This window comes from Aethalodelphis obliquidens, unplaced genomic scaffold (genome assembly GCF_003676395.1).
Source record: "Aethalodelphis obliquidens isolate GAN/ISIS:26980383/991018 unplaced genomic scaffold, ASM367639v1 scaffold38, whole genome shotgun sequence".
Lineage (NCBI taxonomy): Eukaryota > Metazoa > Chordata > Mammalia > Artiodactyla > Delphinidae > Aethalodelphis > Aethalodelphis obliquidens.
In genome coordinates this window covers 10,545,067-10,569,776 of record NW_020837982.1, presented here as the reverse complement: position 1 = coordinate 10,569,776, position 24,710 = coordinate 10,545,067, and the positions used below count along the sequence as shown (strand labels likewise).

The window sequence follows — 24,710 nt, the reverse complement described above, 5'->3', positions numbered from 1 at the left end:
TAGTTGCAGCACGCAGGATCTTCGTTGCGGCACGCAGGATCTTTTATTTAGTTGTGGCATGTGGACTTTTTTAGTTGCAGCATGCAAACTCTTAGGTGTGGCATGTGTGATTTAGTTCCCCGACCAGGGATCGAACCCAAGCCCCCTGCATTGGGAGCGGGGAGTCTTTTTTTTTTTTTTGCGGTACGCGGGCCTCTCACTGTTGTGGCCTCTCCCGTTGGGGAGCACAGGCTCCGGACGCGCAGGCTCAGCGGCCATGGCTCACAGGCCTAACCGCTCTGCAGCATGTGGGATCTTCCCGGACCGGGGCACGAACCCGTGTCCCCGGCATCGGCAGGCGGACTCTCAACCACTGCGCCACCAGGGAAGCCCGGGAGCGCGGAGTCTTAACCACTGGACCACCAGGGAAGTCCCCAGATCATTTCTGTGATCCCAGGAAGTAGCCTTATGCCCATTTTCAATCAATGCCATTCCCCAGAGGCAACTGCTATTCTTTTTTTTTTTTTAATTTGGCCATGCAGCGCAGGCTTGCAGGATCTTAGTTCCCCTGACCAGGGATTGAACCCGCGCCCTTGGCAGTGAAAGCGCTGAGTCCTAACCACTGGAATGCCAGGGAATTCCCCAGCAACTGCTCTTCTGATTTCTAAAACCCATAGATCACTTTTGCTTGCTCTGGACCTTTCTGTCAATGGAATCACACACTGTTTATTATTTCCATTTGGCTTCTTTCACTCAACCCATTTTGAGATTCATCTTGGTGTTGTCCAAGTTCTTGGTGGGAAACACAATGCTCCATGAGCATCTTCAGGGAAGAGCATGTGAAACCTGATTTTCCTCTGAATGTCCAGTGTCCTCACAGATCTGGGGGCACTAGAGGTCCTCTGGGAGTTGAATGAATACATGAGTGTAGAGCACGTGGGGGGATATGAAGGCAAATGCAGCCGGAGAGGCTGGCAGAAGCCAAACTAGGCATCAGTTCAGCCTTCCAGCAAGCTTTCACGGTTCTGGGGACCCAGGTGAACAAGCTGACGTGATCCTTGCCCTGGTTGGATTCATTCTGCAGGGTCTTGCAGAACACACTCAGGAGCTTGGGCCTTACCTGAGGGCTCTGGTAACCACTGAAAGGTTTAACAGGTTAGTGACAGAACCAGCCTGTGGTAGTAAGAGGCTAGGGAAAGGTGAGAGAGAAGCAGCAGGGAGCTCAAGGAAGAGGCCCTGACCACTGGTTCAGGGGAGAGAGGCTGCCCCTGCCTGGACCTTGGCTGTGGGATGGAGAGGAGGCTGAGGATGGGGGTTGCTACTGATTGGACTCCTAGCCTAGGTCCTCTGTGCTCCAGCAGGAAACCAGAGGCAGGGGCTCTGCCCCACCTTTGTCTTTGGCTTGGAAAAAACCTAGGGAATCAGAGGCCCCTTTATCCCTCCACTTCTCCCTATTCGTTTCTTACTTTTGGAGTTAAGCGTCTCTCATCTCCACCTTTGCCCATAAAGGATGATGGGGTGTGGGGGAGCACAGCCTGACCATCCTCACCCCCACTGGGAGCACCTCCTCCAGGCTGAGATGGGGCATCCTGCTAACACTTAAACTTGGAGGCCCAGATCGAGCACCACCCCCTCCATCTGCCTTTCCCCAACCTCTGCCCTGCCTGCAGGCCCTGCATCCGAGAAAGATGAACACATCCACACCACCAGGGCCAAGTCTTTCTCTGCAGGGCAGAGAACCAGGAGGACGAGTAGAGAGGGCACCCAGGTGGCCAACCTCCCCTCTCCCACCTTGGGTTTGGGTGAGGAGTAGGGCCCATCCTTGTGCAGAAACCTCTCGGCTCCTATCAGGAACGACATTGGTGCCTCTTTACCTTATCCTTTTCTCCTCTGAGCCCTGAGGTCACTAGGCTCTCCCCCTTCCACCTGACCCACATCAACCTCTGGGCCCGGGAAAGCACCGCAGCCTTCTGGCTGTCTCTCTTCTGAACCTTTGCATGGCTGTTCCCTCTGCTTGGAAGTCTTCCCACCCTTCTCCCAACCTGGCCTTGCTAAGTTCAGGAAGACTACTCCTAACTGGTCAGGTCTCTTCCCCTGCACCCCAAGATCCCTGTGCTTTCCCGTCATTGCACTCATTGCTCTGGTAGAATTTGCCAGTAACTTGTCTGTCTTCCCTGCTAGATTCCAAGCTCCAGGTAGAAAGTGACTTCATCTTGCCTGGGCATTGCTAGGTCCCCCGTGCCCAGTCTAAGTGCCTGACTTATAAGTGCTCAGTAACCTTTGCTGAACAAAGGGATGAGACAGAGTCATCTGGGTAGAGTGAAACAAAGATTTTTGACATCATGAGCTCCTTTGCTGGGAGTGATGGGGATGACAGTTTCTAAACTTTATCTGTAAACATTCTCCTGGTGAACCCATCCCTGCCCCCCTCCCCATGTGGCACTCCCTGGCGCCACATGGTTAGCTCCCCCCAGACCCTTGGGTAAAACCCTCTGTTCCATCACCCCATCTCCATCTCCCAGGACCCTGAGGTCCCATCCTTTCCCAATTTGCATTTGCCTCACTCATTAATGGAGTCACCAGCCCACCACCTTGTATATATCTGGTGGTTTACTTTCTGAAGTGGAAGGACTCCTTTTTTATTTTTTTCCCTTATTCTTTGGCTGCACCGCGTGGCAGGTGGCATCTTAGTCCCTGACCAGGGATCGAACCCAGGCCCCTTGCCTTGGAAGTGCGGAGTCTTAACCACTGGACCGCCAGGGAAGTCCCCTAAGGTGGAAGCACTCTTGTATCTACCATATTCCTTCAGGCTCATAATGGAGCTGAGGGCCTTTACAGAGCAGTAGCTGAGATCTCACCTCTGGAGCCTGACTACCTGAGTTTGAATCCCCACTTTACCACTTACCATCCTAGAAATCTGAGCAAGTTACTTCACGTTTTTATGCCTCCGTTTCCTCATCTTCAAGATGAGCTTGTTAGGAGTATCTACCTCGCGGGGTTATTGGAGAATTAACTGTGTCTAGGTGTGTGGTAGCCAGTCTCCAAAATGGCTCCCAACGAACTGCCCTCCCGATGTCACAGTGCTGTGCCTTCCCACAATGAATACGGCTGATCCGTGTAAGCGATGGGATATTGTGAAAAGAATGGCGTGTGACTTCTGAGCTAGGTCGTGAAAGACAGTGTGGGTTCTGCCTTCCTCTCTTGGGTCACTCGCTCTGAAGGAGGCCAGCCACCATGTCCTGAGGCAAGTCAAGCAGCCCTATGGAGAGACTCCTGCCGGCAGCCGGCACCGACTTGCCAGGCGTGTGAGTGAGCCATCTTGGAAGCTGATCCACCAGCCCTTAGATTTCTGCAACCCTGACCAACATCCTGACTGCACCCTCATCAGAAACCCTGAGCCAGAAACATCCATTTTAGCTGCTCCTGAATTTCTGATCCACAGAAACTGTGAGATAGTAAGGCTTTATCGTTTTAGACAATTGAGTTTTAGAATAATTTGTTACACAGCTATAGATCACTAATACAATGCTTCAAATGCTTAGAATGATGTCTGACATGTAGTCTCCATACCTGTTAGCCATCATTAACTCCATTTTACAGGTAGGAAGACTGGCTCAGGCTGGTGAAGTGATGTTTCTCATGTACATACATAGCTAGGAAGTGGCAGGGCCAGCAATGTCATCAACCCAGGGCCTTTATTTATTTTATTTTATTATTATTATTTTTGGCTGTGCCCCACGGCATGCGGGATCTTAGTTCCCCAACCAGGGACTGAACTCGAGTCCCCTGCAGTGGAAGCGCAGAGTCTTAACCACTGGACCTCCAGAGAAGTCCCAACCCAGGGCCTTTAGTGCCAGCTCTTAGGTCTTTTTTTCTGCCCCACTGTTCCAGTTATCTATTGTTGAGCAACAATGCCTAGTGGCATTAAAACAACTATTTTATTATGCTCTAGACTTTTAGTGTCTGGACCTCCAACAGAACACTGTGGGAATGGTTTATCTCTGCTCTACTATGTCTGGGGCCGTGGGTGGAAAAACAAAGTCTGGGGATGACTTGACAGCTGTGGTATCACTCACACGTCTGGCAGTAGATGTTGGCTTTTGGCTGAATCCCTCCATGAGGACTCTGTTTTTGGCTGCACCACGCGGCATGTGGGACCTTAGTTTCCGGACCAGCAATTGAACCCGTGCCCCCTGTAGTGGAGGCACAGAGTCTTAACCACTGGACCACCAGGGAAGTCCTCCATGTGGACTCGACGTAGGCTGGGCATCCACATAGCATGAGTGACTGAGTTCCAGAGTGAGTATCCCAAAAGGCAGAGGGCAGAAGGTGCTAGATTCTTAAGGCCTGGGCTCAGAAAGTGGCACACTGTACCTTCTGCCACATTCAATTGGCCTGCTAGTCACGGAGCCCAGGTTCAAGGGAAGGATACATAGAACCTACCTCTAGGTGGGAGGCATGTCAAAGAATGTGGGGCCATTGTTTAAAACTGCCACACCCACAGAAGCCTCCCGTTTGGTGAGGGGCTCAGAAAAACCATCCCTGCCCTGGCAGGCCACACTGCGGTCGGTTGGCCTTATGCGCACAAAAAAAGCACAAACTCCACCAGCCTCCTGTGCTAAGTGCTCATGAAGGGCTTATATGGGGAAGGCATATCACACGGGTTCAGAGAAGGTGCTGGAGTCGTCAGGGACACTTCCTGGCATCTCCCATGTGCCAGGCTCTGAGGAAACAAAGACACAAAACCTTAAGCAGTGGCTTTAGAGAGGAATGCGTGGTGTAGAGGGAAGATGTGTAAAGAAACACCACCACCTGATGTAACAGGTGCCACATGAGAGATGCCTAGAGCAGACTCATGCCACTCTGACTCAGGAGCTCAGAGAAGGCCTCTCAGAAGAGGTGATATCTGAGCCAAAGGAGATAGTCATTCCAGGTAGAGGCACAAGACTGGACAAAGGCGAGCAGACATGAGGAAACAGTGTTGGGGCAACTAGAAGTGACTCAGTATGGCTGTGAGGTGGGCAGAGCTGAGATAAAGCTCCAGGGACACCTGGGGGTCAGATTCCAAGAAGTATGACCAAGGTAGATCACCTACAGGTAAGAAGTGGGCACATGGCATGAGAGGAGGAGGATGCCCATGACACTGTGGGCACTGCCATTAAGCCTGAGAGATCCCAGGAGGGGCTGGGGTCAGGAGGAAGGCGTGTCTGAGGGAGGTGGACACGTGTGGAGTCTGAGATGCCTGTGGGGCGTTCAAGGGAGATTCCAGTTCTGTGTCTGGACAGTTCTGGCCTGATGACTATATAAGATGGTGGGAGCTGCTGATGGAGAGCCTTGAATGTCAGGGTCAAGGGCCAACTCTATACTCTGCAGGCAAGGAAGAGCTAGGGAAGGTTTTAAGTAAGAGATTATAATGGCTGATAGTTAATGAGGGCCCATTACACGTTGGGCACAGTCCCAAGGATTTTATATGGACTGATTTGGACCTCGCAGTAATTCTGTAAGGTCAGTACCGCTGGGTTGAATTTAAGACATCATCAATTGTAAAATATACCATTATGCCATGACATATCTTCAATTTAAGATGGGTTCTTCAGAGATGTTCAAATGTAAACAGAAAAAAAAAAAAAAAGCCATGGACTCAAGGAAATATATGATCTGCATTTAAAACATGAGGAAACAGGAACAGAGAAATTAAATGACTTTCCCAAGGTCCAGTAAGAACCAGAGCCAGGATTTGAAGTCGGGCAGCCCAACTCCAGAGCCCAAGTTCTAAGCATCATTTGATACTGGACAGGATGTTTGAGCGATGTGGAGTTTTAAGAAGACCAGTGTGGCCACTGAGGGTGCAGTGGATTTGAGGGGCGTGGGCAGAGTCAGATGCACATCTGGGAGACTCGGGTCCACGACGAGAGGGTTCTAGAGTGGGCTGGGGGCCATAGAGCAGGAGGAGGAGACAGATGGGATAGAGATCCTTCAGGAATGGACAGAACGGTTGACCCACTGCACATTGGGTGTGAAAACAAGGACAGCTCCAAAATGTTGAGCCTGGAAAGAGGGCACAGCCTAAGAGGGTGTGAGGCAGCTACCGCAAACCAGAGGAGAGCTGTGGTGCCTGGGCAGTCGGGAGAGGGTTTCTCACCCCAGTACGGGCAGCAACGCTGCCTGGCACGTGACCGGCAATCCCTTAGTATTTGTCAAATGAATGAATGTATGAATCATTGTATGATCTCGGGCAAGTTGTACGACCTGGCTGTGTGATCCCGGGGTCTCATTTTTTGGTGTAAAATGAAAGGACTGGACTAGAATGTGCAGATCAAAATAGAAGGTGTTCTCCTGGGAGGGGTAAGCATTCCCCTCTCCATCCCCAGGACCTTAATGGATCCCCCAAACAGTGGTTCTAACCCTGGCTGTAAGTTAGATTAACTGAAGCCCCATACAAGACCACTAAACTCAGAATCTCTGGAGATGAGGCCCAGCAACAGGTAGTTTTTTTTTTTTTTTTTTTTTTAACAGGTAGTTTTTAAAGTTGCTCAGATGACTCCAATGTCCAGCTGGTTGAGAACTGGGAGCCTCTAGGGACCCAGTTTGTAAACCACGGCGCTAGGTGAAGGCCGGCCCAGGTCCTCGGGCTGAGACTTACGGTGGGTGATAGGCCTCTCTTTTCATGTCCCATCTCCCATCCCCCAAACCCAAACTCCTGATAGCCAAAGGACCAAATACCAGGGTCTCTCAACCACACACTGCTGACGGTTCGGACACGCACGATAGCTCTTTGTCGTGGAGGACTTTCCCGGGCATTTTTGGATATTTCGCGGCGTCCCTGGTCTCTGCCTACTAGACGCCAGTAGCACATCCTCAAAACCCCCAATCAAAACAATCAAAAATGTCTCCAGATATATTGCCAAACGTCTCATCGCGTGCAAAATCCACCCACCCCCCCGGCTGAGAACCACTGGGGCTACAAGAGGCTCCCGCGCTCCCTCTGCCCTCCCCAGTCGCAGACAGAGGCCAGGCAGAGGTCGAGGCCATTTGACAACAGGTTTAGTTGGGCCTCTGTGGGAGCCTTCACAGTATTAAATGGAAGGGTAGCATGCCAGCAGTCTGAGTGATGTGGTCTCACTCTAGGGGGAGGGACTTTTCCAGAACACTCATTCCCGGATTCCCAATCAGTCACAGGAGGGCCAAGAGGAGCTTCTGGGGCAGACAGCCCCCGCTTTCCGGGAACAGGCAGAAGGGGGTGTGGGAGTGGGAGTGTGTATGGAGGGGATTCTTTCCTTCTGTAGATATTTTCCTGGCACGGTGACTGCCTCTGTCTGATTGGTTGAGGACTGGAGGGGAGGAACTTTCCAGCTGTGGGTGCCTGGGTCCCTGGACGCCATCTGACGCTGGGATTGTGGGGATGTCTGGGTATCAGGGTCTGGAAGACTGAACCGTTGGGGCTGGAACTAAGGCTCTGGTTGCCCCCCTCCCCCCCCCACCCCGCCCCACGAGAGAAGTGGAAGTTGTGGGCACATGCTCCTTAGAACTGGAGGCTAAGATGTGTCCTCGTCTTCACAAGTCACTTTTTGCTTGGAGGTGGCTGTACCTGAGGGAAGACAGAGGGTGGGAGTCCAGGGAAGGGAAGGGGAGGGGGCTGGGAGGGAAAGAGGAAGGATGGGGGGTGGGGAAGGGTACTGATGGGTCGGAGGTAGTGAGGCTGTTTCTGGCCCTTATCCCCCAACTCACTCCACCGCGAAGCTCAGAATACCCAGGAGGAGGGCGGCTCCGGAGACAAAGAGCAGCAGAATCCTGGCTTCCCAAAGATCGTGACTTCCTGCAGGGACCCCAGGAGGCAGTGAATGATCCCGGGGACCACACCCATCGATGCTGGGGTAGCCTAACAGCTCAGAGATCTGCGCGGGGTGAGGCAGGGGTGGGGAGTAAGGACCTGGGAAGCAGCGCTTTCGGGGCCAGCAGTACACCTCGAAGCCCTGGCAGGTGGAGCAGTTGTACAGGATGGTGCTGCCCCCTGCAGGAGACAGCAGGACCAGCTCTGGGGCGGGAAGCTTCGCTGAACCCTGCGAGAGTCCCACACTTCCTCCCCAAACTGCAGGCTCTCCTCAGGTCCCCCGAGGCCCCTGGCCCTTGCTACCCCTTCCCTTTCCTACTCACGGCAGGCGGGAGCGCAGAGAGCTGAAATGAAAGACAAGGAGGATGGGGGTGGATGAGCTCAGCCACACCCTCCTTTGCCTGAGGACCTAGGCACCCCTTGATCCCTCCCCGCATCAGTACCTTCCCTGTTGTATTCTGGGAGCTTGGTCTTTTGAAGCCATTTCCAATATGAAAGGAGTGAGGAGAGAGACCCTTCGATCTCTGGGGAGGCAGAGAGCAGCTTTAGTGCCCGGGGTCTCAGCAGGGCCGGTTCACCTCCACACCTTCACCCAGCGCCTCCCCATCACGCCCTCCTGTCTCCACCCACCCACCACCCTTCCCTGCCTCCCCAGCCCCCTCCTCCCAACCCCCTCCTTGGTGCCATCCAAGCCCCTGCGTTGTACCTCCCCCTCGGCCTCACCCATGACCCTCAGGACTCTGTGAGTCTTCTCTGTGACTTTTTTCAAGGATGCATCATCTGTGGAGATGGATAAGGACCGGGCGAGATTCCCTCATTGGCCCAGAAGGAGGTTCTGGGGCCTTTCCTGACTTTCCCAGGGTCTGAAGAAGCTCTCCCAGAGGGAGAGGCCAGTGTGTCCAGAGAGGCCAGTGGACTGAGAAGATGGCTGAGAGGCACAGCTGGGAGGCCACATGCAGCCCCCTTAGGGCACAGGGGTGACTGTTGCTGAGCCCATCCCTGGATGTCTGATCTTACCTAAGGCAAAGGCCGAGAAGTTCCAGGAGACTTCACAGTCCTTCCACTGGGCCTCCATCTGGCTGCAAAGCTGAGCCAGGCGGCCCGACAAGTCACGGTCTGGGAAGCGGCAGAAGACACAGGCCTGGGCGGCTGCCAGGAAGATCCCACCTAGTGCCAGCATCCACATGAGGCCCGCTGCAGGTTCTGGAGCGGGGGCTGGCCCCACCCAGGCTGGGAAGGCCTTGGAATGCTCTGTGATCCTGGTTCCAGTCCTTTGCCTGGAGGTTCTAGAGTGTTCCAGAACAGTTGGAGTCTCTAGAACATTCCAGAACAGTGCACTGCTCCATCCCTGACTGACTGGGGTAAACCTGGGGCCCAAGGAACTGGGGCCAGAAGAAGAAACCTCTAGTGGGACATGGACAGAGAAAGCAGGTCTTCTGCTGTACTCCCAACCTAGCCCTCAGCAGCCTTTACGAGTTTGTGGTTCCAAGAGAAACTTTATTTTTCTTCTTGTAAATCATGACCAGTGATAAATAATAAGTGACTCCCCCAGTGAAGAAGTTGTTTGTGAGTATCCCATCCCTTTCCATATCCTCCCCCACTCTCTCAAACTCTTCTGTTCATCTCCTCTCTGCCCTGGGCAGCCTTGGGCTTTCCCCAGCTATCTCCTAGCAACAGGCTCATTGTTGCCTTAGTAACCGAGAGCTCTATACAGGCCTCCAAGGCCCAGCTAAGCCCAGTGACTTCTCTTACTTCTCACCAGAAGATCCTAGTGACTCAAAGCCCAGCAGGCCCCTCCTGCCTACGTGGTGATGTGAAGCACATGTACACACACACACCTTGGGATTAACCTAATTCTCAGTCTACTCACACCCATACCGCGGACACACCTGGTGCCAAAATAGTTTCTGAGCAACCCCAAACAGGCCTGGACACGCAGAGACCACAGAAAAGCCAGCACACAGACACCACCTCCAGCGACATGGATGGGAGCCAGGATGCCAGGGACCCATGCATCAGTCAGACTCACTGGCTAACAGGCACGTTCACATGAAGGAAGGAAGGCGAGGACGCAAGGAGATGTCCTGCTCCTCCCCATGGCCAGCCCCACCATCAATATGGGATCCTTTAAAACACTTGGATCTCCAGAGGGATGCTCCAGCCCCATAGTTAATGGGGATTCTCCTAGCCCCCTTGTGCCAAGCTAGGATGGGGTGTAGCCCTTCTGTCTCCCTCAGTGGTGGCTTGGAACACAGCAAAGAATCTCCCTTCCCGTGTTTCAGAGTGTTCTGACCTATCATTGGTCAGGCCAGGCCAGGCCACCAGCTCCAGGAGAAGTCACAGTCCAGAAGACCACATTAGAGCAATCTAAAGTCTCTCATTTCCCCCAAACCTCACTGTGCCTCCACGGTTCTGCTAAGCCTAGCCTGGGCAGAGAAGCATCCCCACTTTTCCAGACCCTGGATACTAAGCTCCAAGCAAGGAAACACCGAAGGTCCCCAGGCTCAGGCGAGGACCAGCCACGGAAGCTTCCCCACCCCTCCCAGGATTAGCACCAGTCCAGACCCTCTGGTGTCATGAGCCCTTGGGCTCTCTCCGGTTTGGGGATTCCTGCCCACATCTGGGCTCCAGTCAGGTGCAACGGGGCCCCTGACTCTCACAGCTCCAGGAGCAGAGCTAGGAAGAGGCTCAGGAGAGACTTCACCCTCTTTACTGACCCATTCTTTCTAACCCCCCCCTCGCCCACACAGTCAAACTGAAGGCAGCATTCCTAGTTCTCAGTTCCTAGTGCCGGACAAAGCGCAGAGATCGGGAGTTGAGCAGGTCTTCGGGGTCAGGGAAGACGGAGTCGAGACGGAAGCCATGCTCCAGGGCCACCCGCAGCACCTCCTCCAGGAAGCCCGGAGTGCCCACCACCTCCCGTCGCTCTCCTGGCCCCCCAGTCCACAGCGGCTGCAGCCCCAGTCTCCTGTACTCCACTTCGGGGAGCTCTGCAGGGCAGGGGGCCCATTCCAGATGAAAGTGTGGGCCTCCCTCCGCCCTGTCCTCATTGGCCACACCAAATCGGGCACGCATGGCACCCAGACACTCAGGGTCGGTGCAGAAGAGGTTGGCCCGGAAGGTGTCCACCTGGACAGAGCTCAGCTCATAGTGGTGTGGGCCCCGACGAGCAGAGAAGTGCACCAGGCGGGGGCTGCTATCTACATCTGCGTGGAGCAGGGCGGCTGTGGGTGCCGGGGTCCCCTGAGAGGCCTCCAGTTCCCGCAGGGCATCCAGGAGGGGCCGGATCTGGTAAAAGTCAGCCTCTGCCCTGAGAAGCGCTGTCTCCCCATATCCACAGGGCAGGTCCAGGCGGCCCAGCCGTAGGAAATTGAGGATGTGCCGGAAGGCCTTGCCATCTCGGTCGATAAAGTAGTGGCCGCCTCCCTGGGGATTGAGGTTGGGGGTCATGGGAGTACCAGCCCTAAACATGGCCCCCAGCATGGAGTCTGGGAATCGAGTCAGGGTCTCCAAAGTAGTGGAATATAGCGTGCCCCCGACATTCAGGGTCACGGGGCCCCCAAAGGAGGGGGGCGAGGAGGGCACAGGAGGAGGAGAAATTTTGAGGAGTATCGAAGACACCGAAAGAGAAGAAAAGGCAGAACTTCCTGGATGTGTGCAGAATTGGGTCGTAATGTTCAGACTGTCTCTGGGTCGGAGGCTCAGGTTGGAGTACAAGGCAGCAAAATTGGGGGCTCACCCCAGCTACCTGGGTGGTGGAGGATGGTTTCCGGGCACAGAAACGCCGGAAAGGTTGAGACAACGGATGAAACGAGCAGAGGGAAGTCAGAGAGGGACGGGAGATTTAGGTCCACACGCATCCAATTCTGGGTGGTCGGCGATTCCTTTCAGTGGTCTTCTGACAGTGGGTTTCCGCAATCCAACCAGCAGGTGACGGTGGCGAGCACAAGGCCGACTCTGAAGGGACCAGCTTCTCGGGCAGACCGCTGTCACCGTGGGCGAGTCCACGCAGGGCTCCGGGGGCCAGTCAGAGGCCTGGCCTGGCCTGGCTCCGGCGCTGGTCCCAGGAGAAGGAGGCGAGGCTGACCGGAGCCGATGGCGGAGGTGCCTCTGTATCGGCTGGGGAGCGAAGATACACGCTCAATCCGAGCTGGGAGGGTCCTAGGACTCCTATGGAAGCAGCCGGGAGTCTCGGGACCGGGCGCCGCCGCCTTCTCCGGGTTTCGCCGCAGCCGCTTAAGTACTCTCCGCCCCAAGGAGGTGGCCTAAGGGCAGCGGCCGGGGGCCCTTTAAGAGGCAGCCCCGCCCCCTGGGCGCCCCGCCCCCGCCCGGAGCGCGCGGCTCCGGTGGTGGTGGAAGCGGAGTGGCGAACTGGAGAGACGGGGCTGACGGGCTGGACTGGCGGACGCTAGCGCGGGTGGGGTCCGGGGGGTGACTCAGGCGCGTCGTTAAGGATGTGGCCGTGACGGCCCCGCCGGCCCCTAGGTGTGCCCGACCTCACGTCTGCAACTCGGCGGGGGCCGGCGTCTCCTATCCGGCAGCTAAAAAAACTGAGGCCCAGCCGTCGGGGGTTTTGGATTAGTTCCTTTTTAGTCGCTCCCGCAGGGAATTCCCGAGGGGGCGGGTGCTGAGTTGCCGCATTCCAGGGATGCTTCCGGGCTGGGGTGGCCCGAGCCAGCCTCTCCATCCCGGTCCTATGCCAGCACCCCCCATCCCCCCCAGAGAAGGCTGGACCCAGCCCACGCAAGCGGCCTCTGCCGGGCCTGACGGGTCTGACCACGTCTCCTGAGCCCGCCAGCCCCGCCTCAGAGCCGCCCGGCACTCGGGCCGAGGCCGAAGCTCCCAGTTCACTCCCCGGGAGTCGCCCCTCGAGTGACTCCAGTTCGCAAACTCCCAATCGCTCCTGCACCCCAGAAGCCTCAGTGTCCTACACCTCACCCGCCCGACGGGGATGCTCAATAAATGAACTTTGAAGAGCAAAGCACAAAGGCTTTAATAGAAAGGGGAGGGCGGTGGGAAGGGCAGGGATGGGAGGTGCGGGCCCTCGAAGGCCTGGGATCAAAGCGTGTGTAGGTCATGGCTACGCCGGCTCAGCTTCTCCGGGTTGTCGGACGCCATGAGGGAGAAGTCGCGGAAGATATCGAGATACGTCTCGTCTCCTGAGGGGAGGGAGGAAGGGCTGGGATGCCGGGTGGCTGGGCCCTAGCACGGAAGAGTACAATAGGGACAGCCCGGCCTGGTAAGAGCACGCGCTTCCAGCGTGGGTGGAAGGGACATCTGCACCGTCAGGGCGGCGCCCTCGCCTATTCTTTGCTCTGTTTCAAGGACCCGGTGCGTAGGATGGGCCCAATACATATTTGTTGAATAAATGATGTAATTAATCAATGAAGCTGGGCACAGGGGGTTGGGGACGGGTCACCAGCGGCCAGAAGCCCAGAGTTACAATGTTGTGTGGGGAAAGAGGGGGGTGGGGGGTACTTTACCAGCCTGGCCCTGGGCCGCATCGACCTCCCTCATCTTTGCCAATCGCAGCCTGAAGGGGAGGGAATTAAGGAATGAATGACATTCTCCTCACTCCCCCCGCCCCAACTCCCATCCTTTGAGCTGGGCTGTTTCATTCACCTGTTTCCCCAGGGTCTAGTGCTTTAAAGACGCCAGACAACAATGTTAATGAATGATGCCTCTCTCAGAATAAACTCACCTTCCTCGGACCCTGCCCTCCCCCCTTCCTACTCCAAGCCTCAGTCAACACTTGGAGCATCCTTTCAACGTCTGGTCCTGGAGCTGGCCCCTCCCCTCCCCAGGCCCCGCCTAGCACGCAGGGGTCTCGGTGTTAGCCCCGCCCAAGTGGATAGTGCAAGCGCTAGCCCCGCCTCTTCAGGCATCCTCACAGAGTGACGATGTCAGCGTTGGCTGTTTCCACGGCGATGGTCAGGGGGTCTCTGCCTTCAGAGTCTCGGGCTCCCAGATCGGCCCCCCGTTTCAGGAATAGGCAGGCCAGCCTGGACAGGACAGCCAAGTTCAGCCGGCCCCTCACCCTGTCTGGAGCCTTCCTCCTCAAGGTCATTATCCCTGCCGCCCCTACCCCGTGTGGCCAAGAATGGTTGCGTGGTGGAGCGGGCCTCGGCCGTGGCTGTCCACTTGGTTCACGTTTGCCCCGTTCTGGAGGAGGAACTCACAGGCCAGAAGAGAATTCTGCGTGGAGAAATAGAGAATGGGGATAAAGGGTGGCATCTTTTGAGGCAAATTTAAAGATATTTTAGAGTGGGGTCAGTTCCGAGGGTGGGTATGGGATGGCAGGCTCTGCTCCGGCTCTTTACATGTATTCATACATTAAATCCATAGTACAACCTAATGAGGTATGTTATCCCTATTTTACAGATGAGGAAACTGAGGTACACGAAGGTTCATAATTGTAAGTGGTGAGGGTCTGGGTTCAAACCCAAGTTTGTCTGCCTCCAAATCTCACACTCTTAGCAACCAGGCTCTATTGGTTATCACTCCCTATGAGGTGGGAGAGGCTAAGAGCTGGGACCAAAGTCTGGAGTAGGGGAGGAGAGGAGGAGCCTAAGGGTGGGGTGGGGTGGGGAGGTCGGCAAGACTCTCACAGCAGCTGTGGCCTGGATCAGCGGTGTGGCATTCTCCTGACCCCCGTGGACCCAGTTGACATCGGCTCCATGGGCGAGGGCATCAGCCATGGTGGGAAGGGATGGAGGATGCCCAGCAGCTCGAAAGAGCAGGGCCCCAGGGTGCAGGCTGCCCAGGTCCTCAGAGGGTGGCTCTGTTAGGGGGAACCAGCTGTGAATCTGGGAAGAAAACCCTCAGCACAGTCCCCCGATGCTGTAATGGGATAGTTCATTTCTCAACTGTGGGGAGGCCTTCAAGACTGGGGATTGTGGTGGGAGGTGATGGTGGGTGTGAGTGGGTGTGGGTAGGTCCCCTAGGGCATATGGGATAGATGGCAGTGTTCACCTCTTCCTGTCCAACCACCCTGACTGGCTGGGATGTCAGGGGTGAGCTGACATGGTGACGGTCAGCCTCAGCTCTCTTGGCTCCCTCGGTTCCAGCCAAACTCACACCCTCCTCCACAGGCCTCTGGAAACCCTAACTCATTCTCCCGACTTTTCTCATGCTGGTGACACCCTCACATAGCCCTCCTGGCTTCCTCCCAGCCCCACGGTCCTTCCCATCTTTCACCGTAATCCCCGAAACTCTTGCCTCGAAAAACCAGTGCCAGTGGGCTGTGGCCCCCCATAACAGGCTCGAGGGGAAGACGTGGGCCCCAGACTCTGTGCCTCCCCACCGGGCTTGGCACCATGCTGAGCACACGGCAGGCGCTCAACAAATGCCCAGCCAACCCTATACCTGGCTTGGGTCTGAAGCTCCCAGGCTGGGGCCTGATGGTGCCCGGCTTTGGGGGCACAGGAGGCTGCCCCCTCGGGGGCCCCCGGCCACCTCTTCGCCCACGAACCTCGGGAAGCTTGGTCAGGAACTTCTTCTCCACGTATTTGGCGTGAATCCAGGCCTCCTTCTCTTGCCTGGTGGGGGAGGGTTGTGGGAGAAGAAGGCGACAGTCTTCCCTCCTCCCATCCCAGGCTCTCCTCCCTCCCTGCCCATAAGGAGGGCAGCCCCAGTCCCTCCACCCCAGCCTCACCGGGAGCAGCTGGGCCCTGGCTTCTTCACGGCCATGGCCTCCACACGGGCCTCATAGATCTGATTCATGACGACATTCCCCAGCTCACACATGAGCTTCAGGCGGCCCAGGCAGAGGCAGAGACAGACGGGTAGGGTGCAGGTGAGTGTCTGAGCCCTCAGGGCTCTGCAGCCCTGCCCTCACCGCACCCCACACTCTCACAGCACCCCAAGTCACCTTCACGAGTTCCGGCTCCCATGAGTCAAGGGTCAGGGACCGGACTTTGGAGAAATGAACTCCAAGGCTCCTGGAGGGCAGAGGGGAGGTCAGGCCCTCTGTGGGGGAAGCAGCCGGGGGAGGTGCTGCTGCTCCTGGAAAGACTTGGGGGCAAGGTCCAGCGTGGGGGTCCCGTGCAGAGGCACTGGGCCAGGAGGCAGCAGGGCAGCCAGGGCCGTGCAGCCTTGACCTGTATCTGGCAGGATCCCGCCTGTTCACCATTCCTTCTTCTCTCTTCTTCTCATCCTCTCCAGCCACCTCCCCTCTCTCCACGCACTCTGGCCGGGACAACTCTTTCCACGCCATTTCCCCTCCCCGCTTCCACCAGAATGATGGGACGCATAGACTTGCTAAGGCCTCACGACATCTGACACCTCTCTCTGCTTTTCGTCAGCTCCCCCGCCCTCAGCAGCCCTGACCCCGCACCTCATCCAGTCAAGCCACTCAACCCCCCTGGGTGTCCCCCTACCCAGGCCAGACCAGGACACTGAGGGGCTGGGCCCACCTGGGTCCACCCTGTGCCCCATAGGATTGGCCCAGGCCTGTGCCCAGCGACAGACAGAATCTGAGAGGAAGCCCAGGCAGGGCGGGAAGGGAGGGAGGAGCCCCTGTGCTGGGCTCCAGCTTGCCTCCATCCCACTCCACTGCTGCCAGAAAGAGCAGGAGCCCGCGCTTGGGACCTTGGGGAGTGACCTGTGAATGCCGGAGCACTGAATGCAGAGGGTGACGCCCAGGTTGATGCTGGCCCACTCAGGGGCCGGCTCCCGGCAGTCACAGCACTGGGCGTTGCCGTCCACGCTCTGCACCTGGGCTGCCACATGCCCGACTCCACCAGAATCCCTTCCCCTGCTCATCCCGCCAGAGCCCAGGGTGGCGGCGGAGCCCATGGCCAGGTGTCCTGAGCCCTGGGGGAGACAGGGGAAGAAAGAGTGGCTCTGAGGTCTAGGGGAAGCGATGTCCCATCTCCCTGGGCAGTCTGGCCCTGCACCCCCATGTTAAGGTACCTGGCCTGGACCCCGGGGGCTGTCATCAAGTCGAGCCTGGCTGAAGGCCGTAGCGATGCTGCTCTGCACAGCACTGACCCACAGCTGCAGGAGGCGCTCTGAGTCAGCCTGCAGGAGGCAGGACCTGGGCAGGGGGGCAGCCGGAGGGCAGGGAGGGGTCTGAGGCCTGGGGAGCCGAGTGGCAGGACAGGCAGGCTGACATTCAGCTAGTATTCAGCAGGTACCACTCATATTGAAATACCTCTGCACTAGTTGGTAATATCCTTCCAGATATCCCCCTTCACCCTAGACCCTCCCCTAGCCTGCCCCTCAATTGAGCCACCAAAGGGCTAATGCCTGGCGCTGCATCAGGGGACTCCAAGATCCTGCTCCAGGGATGCCTTTGTGATTGGCCCTGCCTTTCCAGTTGGTAAAACTGAGATATACGGGTGTCACCCCTGGGCACTGCACTCACTTGCTGGGGGACACCACCTCAAAGCAGAACCGCCTTTCTGAGTCAGGACAGAGCTTCACTGTGCAGAGACGAAGGTCATCCACCACCACAGTCACAGGGTCCTGACAGGGAAAGGAGATCGGGGGGCAGGCGTCCAGGCAGCCACAGCAGGGCTGAGTCCTCCTGGGCCCGGGCACCCAGGACCTGGGCCTACTCACCTTGTGCTTCTTCTGATAAACCAGTTGGTTGCTCTGAATAGTAAACCAGCGTCTGGAAGAGGCAGAAGTAGGGTTAATGACATGGGCGGCATTGGAATGCGGCTCGGGACACAGACAGGAGAGAGGCTGTGCTCTTAGTCCCATAAGGATCTTGCTGAGAGGAGAGAGACCGGGCTGCCCATCCCATGAGATGTTCCAGAGGAGGGTGACAGAGGTGCAGCCAGGGACATCTAAGGGGTGCTATTCACATCCCGAGTACCCCAGATTTGATAACATTTATGAAGACAACTTTCCAGCAGATGGCAGTAAAATGCATTGTCTAATAAATCTATTGCTACAATGTTTTGGCAAGTAGAAGTATCTTGGAGAGAATTCCCTGGCAGTCCAGTGGTTAGGACTCTGCACTTTCACTGCCGAGGACCCGGGTTCGATCCCCAGTCAGGGAACCAAGATCCTGCAAGCCATGAAGTGTGGCCCCCCCAAATTTTTAATTTAAAATTAAAATTAAAAAAAAAAAGTAGCTTGGAGAAGGGGCTCTCTCTTCTAATTTGCGCAAAGAGCCCATATGGGCTGGCAGTGGCCCTGGAAGGGGAAGGGGTCGAGTCAGAGCAGATCACCACCCTGCTCCGCACCCTGCGATGGCTCCCCACTTCCCTCAGAGTAGAGCCAACAAGGCCCTGTCGTGATTCACGTCCTCATTAGCTCCACCTGCATCTCCTACCACTTCCTCTTCCCTCCCTCTGTCCATACCCTGGGCCTCCTCTCTGTTCCTCAAACCTTCCAGGTTCCTCAGGGCCTTGGTGCTTGCTCCTCCTTCTGCCTAGAACATTTTCTCCCAGATATCCTTCCCGTCTTCACTCAGAAGTCATCTTTTCATGAGGCCTTTGCTGACCACCCTATTTATTTATTTTTATCATTATTATTATTTTTTGGCCACAGAGCTTGCGGGATTCTCAGTTCCCTGCCCAGCGACTGAACCCGGGCCACGGCAGCAAACGCCCGGAATCCTAACCACTAGGCCACCAGGGAACTCCCTGCCCACCCTATTTAAAATTGCAACTCCTCCCCAGCTCTCCACATTGCTTGCTCTATTATTTTTCACCTATGGTACTCTTACCTTCTAAGAGATAATTTACTTAATTATTACGTTCTTGTCTGTCTTTGCTGACGGAATGTAAACTCTCTGAAGGCAGGGGGTTTGTCTGTTTTTCCTGGCTGTAGTTAGCACACTCAAAAAAATTTAACCTGATGGGTTTGGCCGATTGGGGTGTCTGCTCCTCACCTGCTCCAGGTTTTAAATGCATTGCTGGCCCGTTTGAAGAGGTGCCCTTCCATGACCAGGCCACCAGGCCCCTCCTTTAGGCTTGGCTCTGGCTCTTCCCTACCCAGCTCCTGGGGGCACAAAAGGGTCAAAGGGCAACTGAAGTGTGCAGAGACCAAGGCCCCAGGCCCATCTGCTTCCTGCCCGCAGCCCAGCCCTCACCTTCTGTTTCAGCAGCACGTGTCTTTGCTCCATGTCCCTCTTCTCTCGAGCCGAATTCAAGACCAGCCGGTGTAACTGAGCACAGGAGGGGCATCTCAGATGGCCCAGCCTCCCAAAACAAGGCCAGGAGAGTCATCTCAGAGCCCCTACCCTCCCTCTTCCACCTGCCTGTGCCCTGGGTCTCTACCTGGCCACCCAGCTCCTTGCGATACTGGGCCAGCTGGCTCAGCTCCTCGTGGCCCTGCTGGAAATGGGTGGCCTGGGCCTCCACCAGACGCAGCACCTGGGGGACAAGGTGGGTAGGGGGCAGACCCCTCTCTTTTCCTCTCCCTCCTGCTCCCATCAGCAGGCTCCTCCCCTCCCTGCCCTCGCGCCCACGGCAACTCACAAACTCCATGATGTCAAACTTCCTCTTGTCCTCAATCACATTGATCTGAGAACCCAAAAGACCTCAGATCAGCCTTGAAAACACAGACGCATGACCCACCCACCCCCCAACCCCCCACTGCACACCAGTGACTCTCCAGCCTCGAGGTGACTGGGGTCCTGGCACCCCAAGAAGGCAGGTTGGGGCAGGCACCTGCAGGGCATAATCCAGGGCCCGTCCCCGGTACCCGGCTCGAGCAACCTTCAGAGCAGCTCCGGCCTCTTCTGCCTCCTGGGCCCGGCGCCTGGGGACCTCTGCGTTGTGGGTCAGAGCAGCCTCCAGGCTCTCAGCCCCCCGCCAGAAATCCCGGCGAGCCTCTCGGAAGCCCCGGAGACCTCTGGGGGTGTGGGGATAACAGAAAATCACCGATACACCCTCCTGCCCCCAGCAGAGAAGTCCTTGAGATTCGCTCATAGCCTTGCAGCTAGCCTATGGACGGTCAGAACTCCAAGGGGATCCTTGGGATGGGGGCTAACAATAAGGCACCAGAAGCCCCCAATCTCACAACTCCTTCATTCAGGGAGGCCCCTGCGGCAACGGGAAGAGGGCTGGAGGATTGGTTTCCCTCCTAACTCACTCCTTGACCAGAGTTTGGATTTGCTGCTGCAGTGTGTGCTGGGTGGCATCTAGAAGCTCCTGAGGGAAGCAGAAATTGGCAGGTGGCGGTCAGGACCACAGACGCCCTTGCTCCCCTCACCAGCCCTACCTACCCCCACTTACTGCATGGCTGTCCAGCTTGTGGCTCAGGCTCTGAGTGAATTTGTCCAGACACTCCTAGGCAAGAAGAGGCACAGAGAGAGTATCAGGCATGGGCGGTAGGGCCCTCCCATCCCTAGACCCAGCCTGCTCTGGCCTGGCACCCGCAGACCCCAGACCAACCCTCCCCTTCCACAGGATCTCTCCACATCCCAGACCCCACCCCAGCCTGGTTTGGACCCTCCACATACCGCCATCATGGGCTCTGGTGGACCCAGGTGGGCCAGGTCACAAATGCCAACGATGAAGGCCCGGCTGGCGGCAAGGTAGTGGCGCCCACTTTCCAGGAGGCCATTACCCAGCTTGAGGAGCTAGGAAGCAACAGAGCAACGGGGAGTCGTGCCACGCGCCACCAATACCCAGTGCCACCCCCGCTCCTGTCCTACTTCCTCTCCCCTTTCCCAGGGCTGTGCCCCTCCCTGCCCCTCCTCACCTACACTCCTCTGTGGCCCAGACCAGTTTCTAACACACACGTGGTGCTTTCTCATCTCTGTTTCTTTGCTCCCACTACTCCATGCCTGGAACAAAATTCCTCCCAGCCTGTCACCGAAGCCAGTGTCAGCTTCACCTCCAAAACGTCTCTCCTGCCCTGCTCCGTCTGCTTGGATCCAGAGTTCCCCAGAAATGCCATCCTCACGCTGTATCTGACACCCAGGATGAATGTTCTATCTGGTTGGTATTAAATTCTATAGTATTTACTGTCTACAGTTTTCCATTCCGTGCTTAGCAAACATTCCCTCATAAATATTAATCCATCAGCTAGGCCCAAGGGTCAGGGCAAAGATGGTGCTCCTAGGGCCCATTCTGTCTGGCCCTAATTACAAACAAGGAGGCTTGATAAACAAAGGGACAAGTGACCGGCCAGAGGAGGATCTCTGGGAGAGCAAGGTGTCCAGCCTTTTCCTTAACCACCTCACCTTCCTTCCCAAATACCCGAATAAGGAACTTTCATAAGACTGAACTAGTGACACACTGGTACATCCATACAACAGCATGGGGCAGCAAGGCAAAAGGGATGAGCTATTCATCTGTGAACTATTAATGAACTGCTCATCACTACTGATATGCCACAACTTGAATAAACTTCAGAGACATTATTCTGAGAGGAACAAAAAGGCCAGGCCAATCTTGAACGGTCACATACTATATGATTCTACCTAGATAACAATCTAGAAAGGACAGAAGCCTAGAGAGAGAAAACAGATGAGTGGTTGTCATGGATGAGGAAGGGGCTGGGGAGGGGGGTTATCATTACAAAGAATGGCACAAAAGAGTTCCTTTGTGGCGATAAGAGTTTTGTTCTTTTTTTTGTTTTTTTTTTTTTTTTTTGCGGTACGCGGGCCTCTCACTGCCGTGGCCTCTCCCGTTGCGGAGCACAGGCTCCGGATGCGCAGGCTCAGCAGCCATGGCTCACGGGCCCAGCCTCTCCGCGGCATGTGGGATCTTGCCGGACCGGGGCACGAACCCGTGTCCCCTGCGTCGGCAGATCTATACGTGTGATAAAGTGCCATTGAATTATACACAAAGATTTTTTTTTTAAGAGTATATGCAAAACAGGTAAAACCCAAGTAAAGTCTTTAGACAGTTCATTGTATCATGCCAACAGCAATTTCCTGGTATGGGAGTATACTACAGTTATGGAAGATGCTGTCATTGGGGGAAGTTGGGAGATAGGTATGTGGGATCTCTCTGTACTATTTTTGCAACTTCTTGTGACTCTGCAATTAACTAAAAATACAAAGTTTAACTTAAAAATATATGTATATATTCATAGGTAAACTGAATCACTTTGCTGTACAGCAGAAACTAACACAACACTGTAAATCAACTACACGTCAATTAAAAAATGCATATATTATTTGGTCACCTACTAACTTTCAGGACATGGTATAGGCACTGGGGATTGAGCAAAAACAAAATGGAAAAGTTCCTCATGACACTTCCATTCCAGTGGGGAAGAGTAGACAAGAAAAAAAATTGGCAAGCCTGACAGACACAGGCTAAGGTGACCCCTGATGATCCCACCCTTGCATAATCCTCACCCCTGAGTGTGGGTGAGTGAGACCTGTGATTTGCTTCTAATCAGTAGAATACGATATGGCAAGGGCGATGGGATGACACCCCCAAATGACAAAGGTGACAGATTCACTGCTGTGGTCACATTCTGACGTAAACTGATGCCATCTTGCCAGCACATGCAAGAGAGACTGCTGCTGGCACCGAAGAAGCAGGCTGCTATGAAGTAAACCGCCTACGGACAGGGCCCGGTGGCAGGGAACTGTGGGTGGCCTCTAGGAGATGAGCGCCTCCATCCGGCAACAGCAAGGACCTGAATTCTGCCAACAATCACATGAGCTCAGAAGAAAACCCTCAGCTACGGATGAGGCTACAGCCTCTGTCAACACCTCGGCTGCGGCCTGTGAGACCCTGAGCGGAGCACAGTCAAGCTGTGCTCGACTCCTGACCCACAAAACCTATGATAACACCTGTGCGTTGTTTTAAGTCACCGAGTTTGTAATAACTTGTTACACAATAATAGAAAACTAATACCGCGAGTAAACATAAAAGGTGTCAGATTGAGATAAAGGCTGTAAAGAAAAAAAAAGCCAAATAAGGGAGGTGGGAGTGTGCCGTTTTTATAAAGAATATCTAGGAAGGCCTTACTGTGTGTGTTCAGGTGTTTTACTCGTTTGTTTTCCATGGCTAGTCTGTGAGCCCCCTGAGGGCAGAAACAGCCTGCTTCTCCCTGAGGCGCCCACGGCTCGCATAATGCAGGTCTCAAGAACCGACCAAGTAAGCCCACAGGTGCTCTTGTTTTCCAAGACTCTGAGCCCCTTCAGGGCACAGAACCACTTTTTGGCTCCTCTGTAGCCCCAAACATCTACCCCACCTGGTTAGCATTCAGTAATCCCCGGAACTCACTCTTGGTCTCTAGTTTTCTCCCTGGCCTCACCCCTCTCATCTTAATCCCACCCCGGGTCACCTCTCTCCACGTCAGGATCACCTTTTCCAGCCGGGTCTCCAATTCCGACACTTCGGCTTCCACCAGCTCGATAGAGGCTCTGGGAAAGGAGGGATGGGGTCACAGGAACAGAGCTTGGGTCCATCTGGTCTGTCCACCTCGGCAGGGCCGGGGGTCGGGGTTAGGGGGTGAAGGGTACAGACGGAAAAGGCTGATGGGTTAAGAACTGCCCACCCACCCTCTCTGGCTCGCTCACTCTGCACACTGTGGGAGCTACTACAGCCCAGGCCAGAGCAGGAAGGGTAGAAAGAGGGTGGATGTGGCGAGGGCAGGAAGTTGCTAACCGCCCAGTGCAGGTGCTGGGGGAGGGGCAGGGGTCCAGAGAGAGGGAGGAGGGAATGCCAGCTCTGGGAGTGAGAGAGGCTGGAGGGGCCCCCTTCACACATGCAGTGGGTGGCGAGCATCAGAGCACGAGATTCGATAGCAGAGGTACTGCTTTGGCCCATAAGCTGGTTCTTGTCCCTTTGAGACTTACTCCCTGGAAAGACATCCTCCGACTTGGGGAAGGTGTGCGTGTGTATTAGGGGGTATTGGACCTCCCTGCCTCTGCCTGCCCCCCTCCCCCGCCCCTGGAGACCTGTGCACACTTACCGGAAGCGGGGTGAGTCCTTAAGGCACTCCTCAAAATCTAGCTTGACCGTCATCTCAGCTTGACTGCTCCGGGGCCAGTGGGCCCTGGGGCCTGGAGGGTGGGGATGCAGGTGTCGGTACTCCCTGCCCCGGGGGGAGGTGGAGTGCTGATGAGGAAGAAGGAGAGGATCCTCTCCTGGGTAGAGCCTGGGGGGCGCGATTCTTTCCCTAAGTGGAAGGGGTGTCCTAAGAGGAGCTCTCACCCCACACTTCCAGGCAACGCTGGGAGGGGTAGAGGCGGGGCCTGGGCGGTGGAGAAAGGCCCTGAGATCAGAGAAGCCACAGCCCCGCCCTCAGAGCCTATCTGCAGTCACCTTCCTACCGGGACCCTGGTCTCTGCTTCAGTCTCCTTCAGTGGTTGAGTTGTGGGGGCCTGAGACATACAGGTTCAAATCCTGATTGCGTGACCCTGGGCAAAGCTCTCTGATTCCTCAGTTTCCTCATCTGAAAGATGGGCATGATAATTCCTACGTCCAGGGTGTGTAAGAATTAAAGGTGATACTGGTGTGTGGCTGACTGAATCACACCAATCATTGTCAGACGGCTGCAGTGGGGTCTTCTTGGACTCCTGGGGGCCTGTTGAGTCCAGTCCCCCAGACCACTCCAAGCTTTCTTCTCTGCTCTGCTTGCCTGTGGTTTCCTGTGTGTGAACTTCCCTTTCTGCCCCCCACTCCTCAATGACAGCTCAGGCCCAGCCTGGACCCCCAATACCCAGACTCCTGCTTTTCTCCTCTTTATTGTCTACCCCTACCAAGGGTGTGAAGGCGGGGACAGGTTGGCCCCCACCCCATCCCCAGCTGGCTACAGTTTCCATCGTCTGGTTTCCTCCTCCTGAGTCCACTGGAGCTGAAGGGTTTCATCTGGAGAGAGGAGGGACTGGGTTAGTGGCTTTCTTGCAGCAGGCAAAAGATCTGGCCCATGTGACCCCCTGACTCCCTAGAACCTACCCACTCAGCCCCTCTCCCTCTCTGGCCAGCCCCTTGCCCCTGCTCAGGCTCACATCTGTGCTGGTTTTGGT

General features: G+C 55.7%; 3 protein-coding genes across 9 annotated transcripts; all 3 read right to left on the bottom strand.

The window, feature by feature from the left end:
• Nucleotides 1-7,006: 7,006 nt before the first annotated feature.
• Nucleotides 7,007-9,159, bottom strand: TMEM95 (transmembrane protein 95). Of its 5 annotated transcripts, XM_027130865.1 has the most exons (7): nucleotides 8,828-9,159; nucleotides 8,534-8,590; nucleotides 8,254-8,334; nucleotides 8,134-8,154; nucleotides 7,910-7,990; nucleotides 7,708-7,795; nucleotides 7,007-7,567 (listed from the first exon to the last, which is right to left on the bottom strand). In XM_027130865.1, the coding sequence occupies exons 1-7, from the start codon at nucleotides 8,994-8,996 to the stop codon at nucleotides 7,534-7,536; spliced, it is 531 nt and encodes a 176-aa protein (XP_026986666.1). In that variant the 5' UTR covers nucleotides 8,997-9,159; the 3' UTR covers nucleotides 7,007-7,533. The 5 variants fall into 5 exon arrangements, with proteins under 5 accessions (XP_026986666.1, XP_026986665.1, XP_026986667.1 ...); XM_027130864.1 differs by having other exon boundaries at nucleotides 7,708-7,990; XM_027130866.1 differs by lacking the exon at nucleotides 7,708-7,795.
• Nucleotides 9,160-9,289: 130 nt separating this feature from the next.
• KCTD11 (potassium channel tetramerization domain containing 11) lies at nucleotides 9,290-12,140 on the bottom strand. The gene has a single exon (XM_027130863.1). The coding sequence runs from the start codon at nucleotides 11,291-11,293 to the stop codon at nucleotides 10,595-10,597; it is 699 nt and encodes a 232-aa protein (XP_026986664.1). The 5' UTR covers nucleotides 11,294-12,140; the 3' UTR covers nucleotides 9,290-10,594.
• A 635-nt stretch (nucleotides 12,141-12,775) lies between these two features.
• ACAP1 (ArfGAP with coiled-coil, ankyrin repeat and PH domains 1) lies at nucleotides 12,776-24,492 on the bottom strand. Of its 3 annotated transcripts, none has more exons than XM_027130841.1 (22): nucleotides 23,654-24,492; nucleotides 23,024-23,102; nucleotides 20,232-20,351; nucleotides 20,005-20,058; nucleotides 19,862-19,920; nucleotides 19,438-19,621; nucleotides 19,246-19,290; nucleotides 19,045-19,140; nucleotides 18,858-18,932; nucleotides 18,657-18,766; nucleotides 17,375-17,426; nucleotides 17,178-17,278; nucleotides 16,724-16,847; nucleotides 16,413-16,624; nucleotides 15,681-15,750; nucleotides 15,465-15,559; nucleotides 15,176-15,348; nucleotides 14,419-14,591; nucleotides 13,896-14,005; nucleotides 13,702-13,812; nucleotides 13,294-13,343; nucleotides 12,776-12,969 (listed from the first exon to the last, which is right to left on the bottom strand). In XM_027130841.1, exons 1-22 carry the CDS (start codon nucleotides 23,704-23,706, stop codon nucleotides 12,869-12,871), a joined length of 2,247 nt encoding a protein of 748 aa, XP_026986642.1. In that variant the 5' UTR covers nucleotides 23,707-24,492; the 3' UTR covers nucleotides 12,776-12,868. The 3 variants fall into 3 exon arrangements, with proteins under 3 accessions (XP_026986642.1, XP_026986645.1, XP_026986643.1); XM_027130842.1 differs by having other exon boundaries at nucleotides 12,785-12,969; nucleotides 23,045-23,102; nucleotides 23,654-23,910; XM_027130844.1 differs by lacking the exons at nucleotides 16,413-16,624; nucleotides 16,724-16,847.
• Nucleotides 24,493-24,710: the final 218 nt, after the last annotated feature.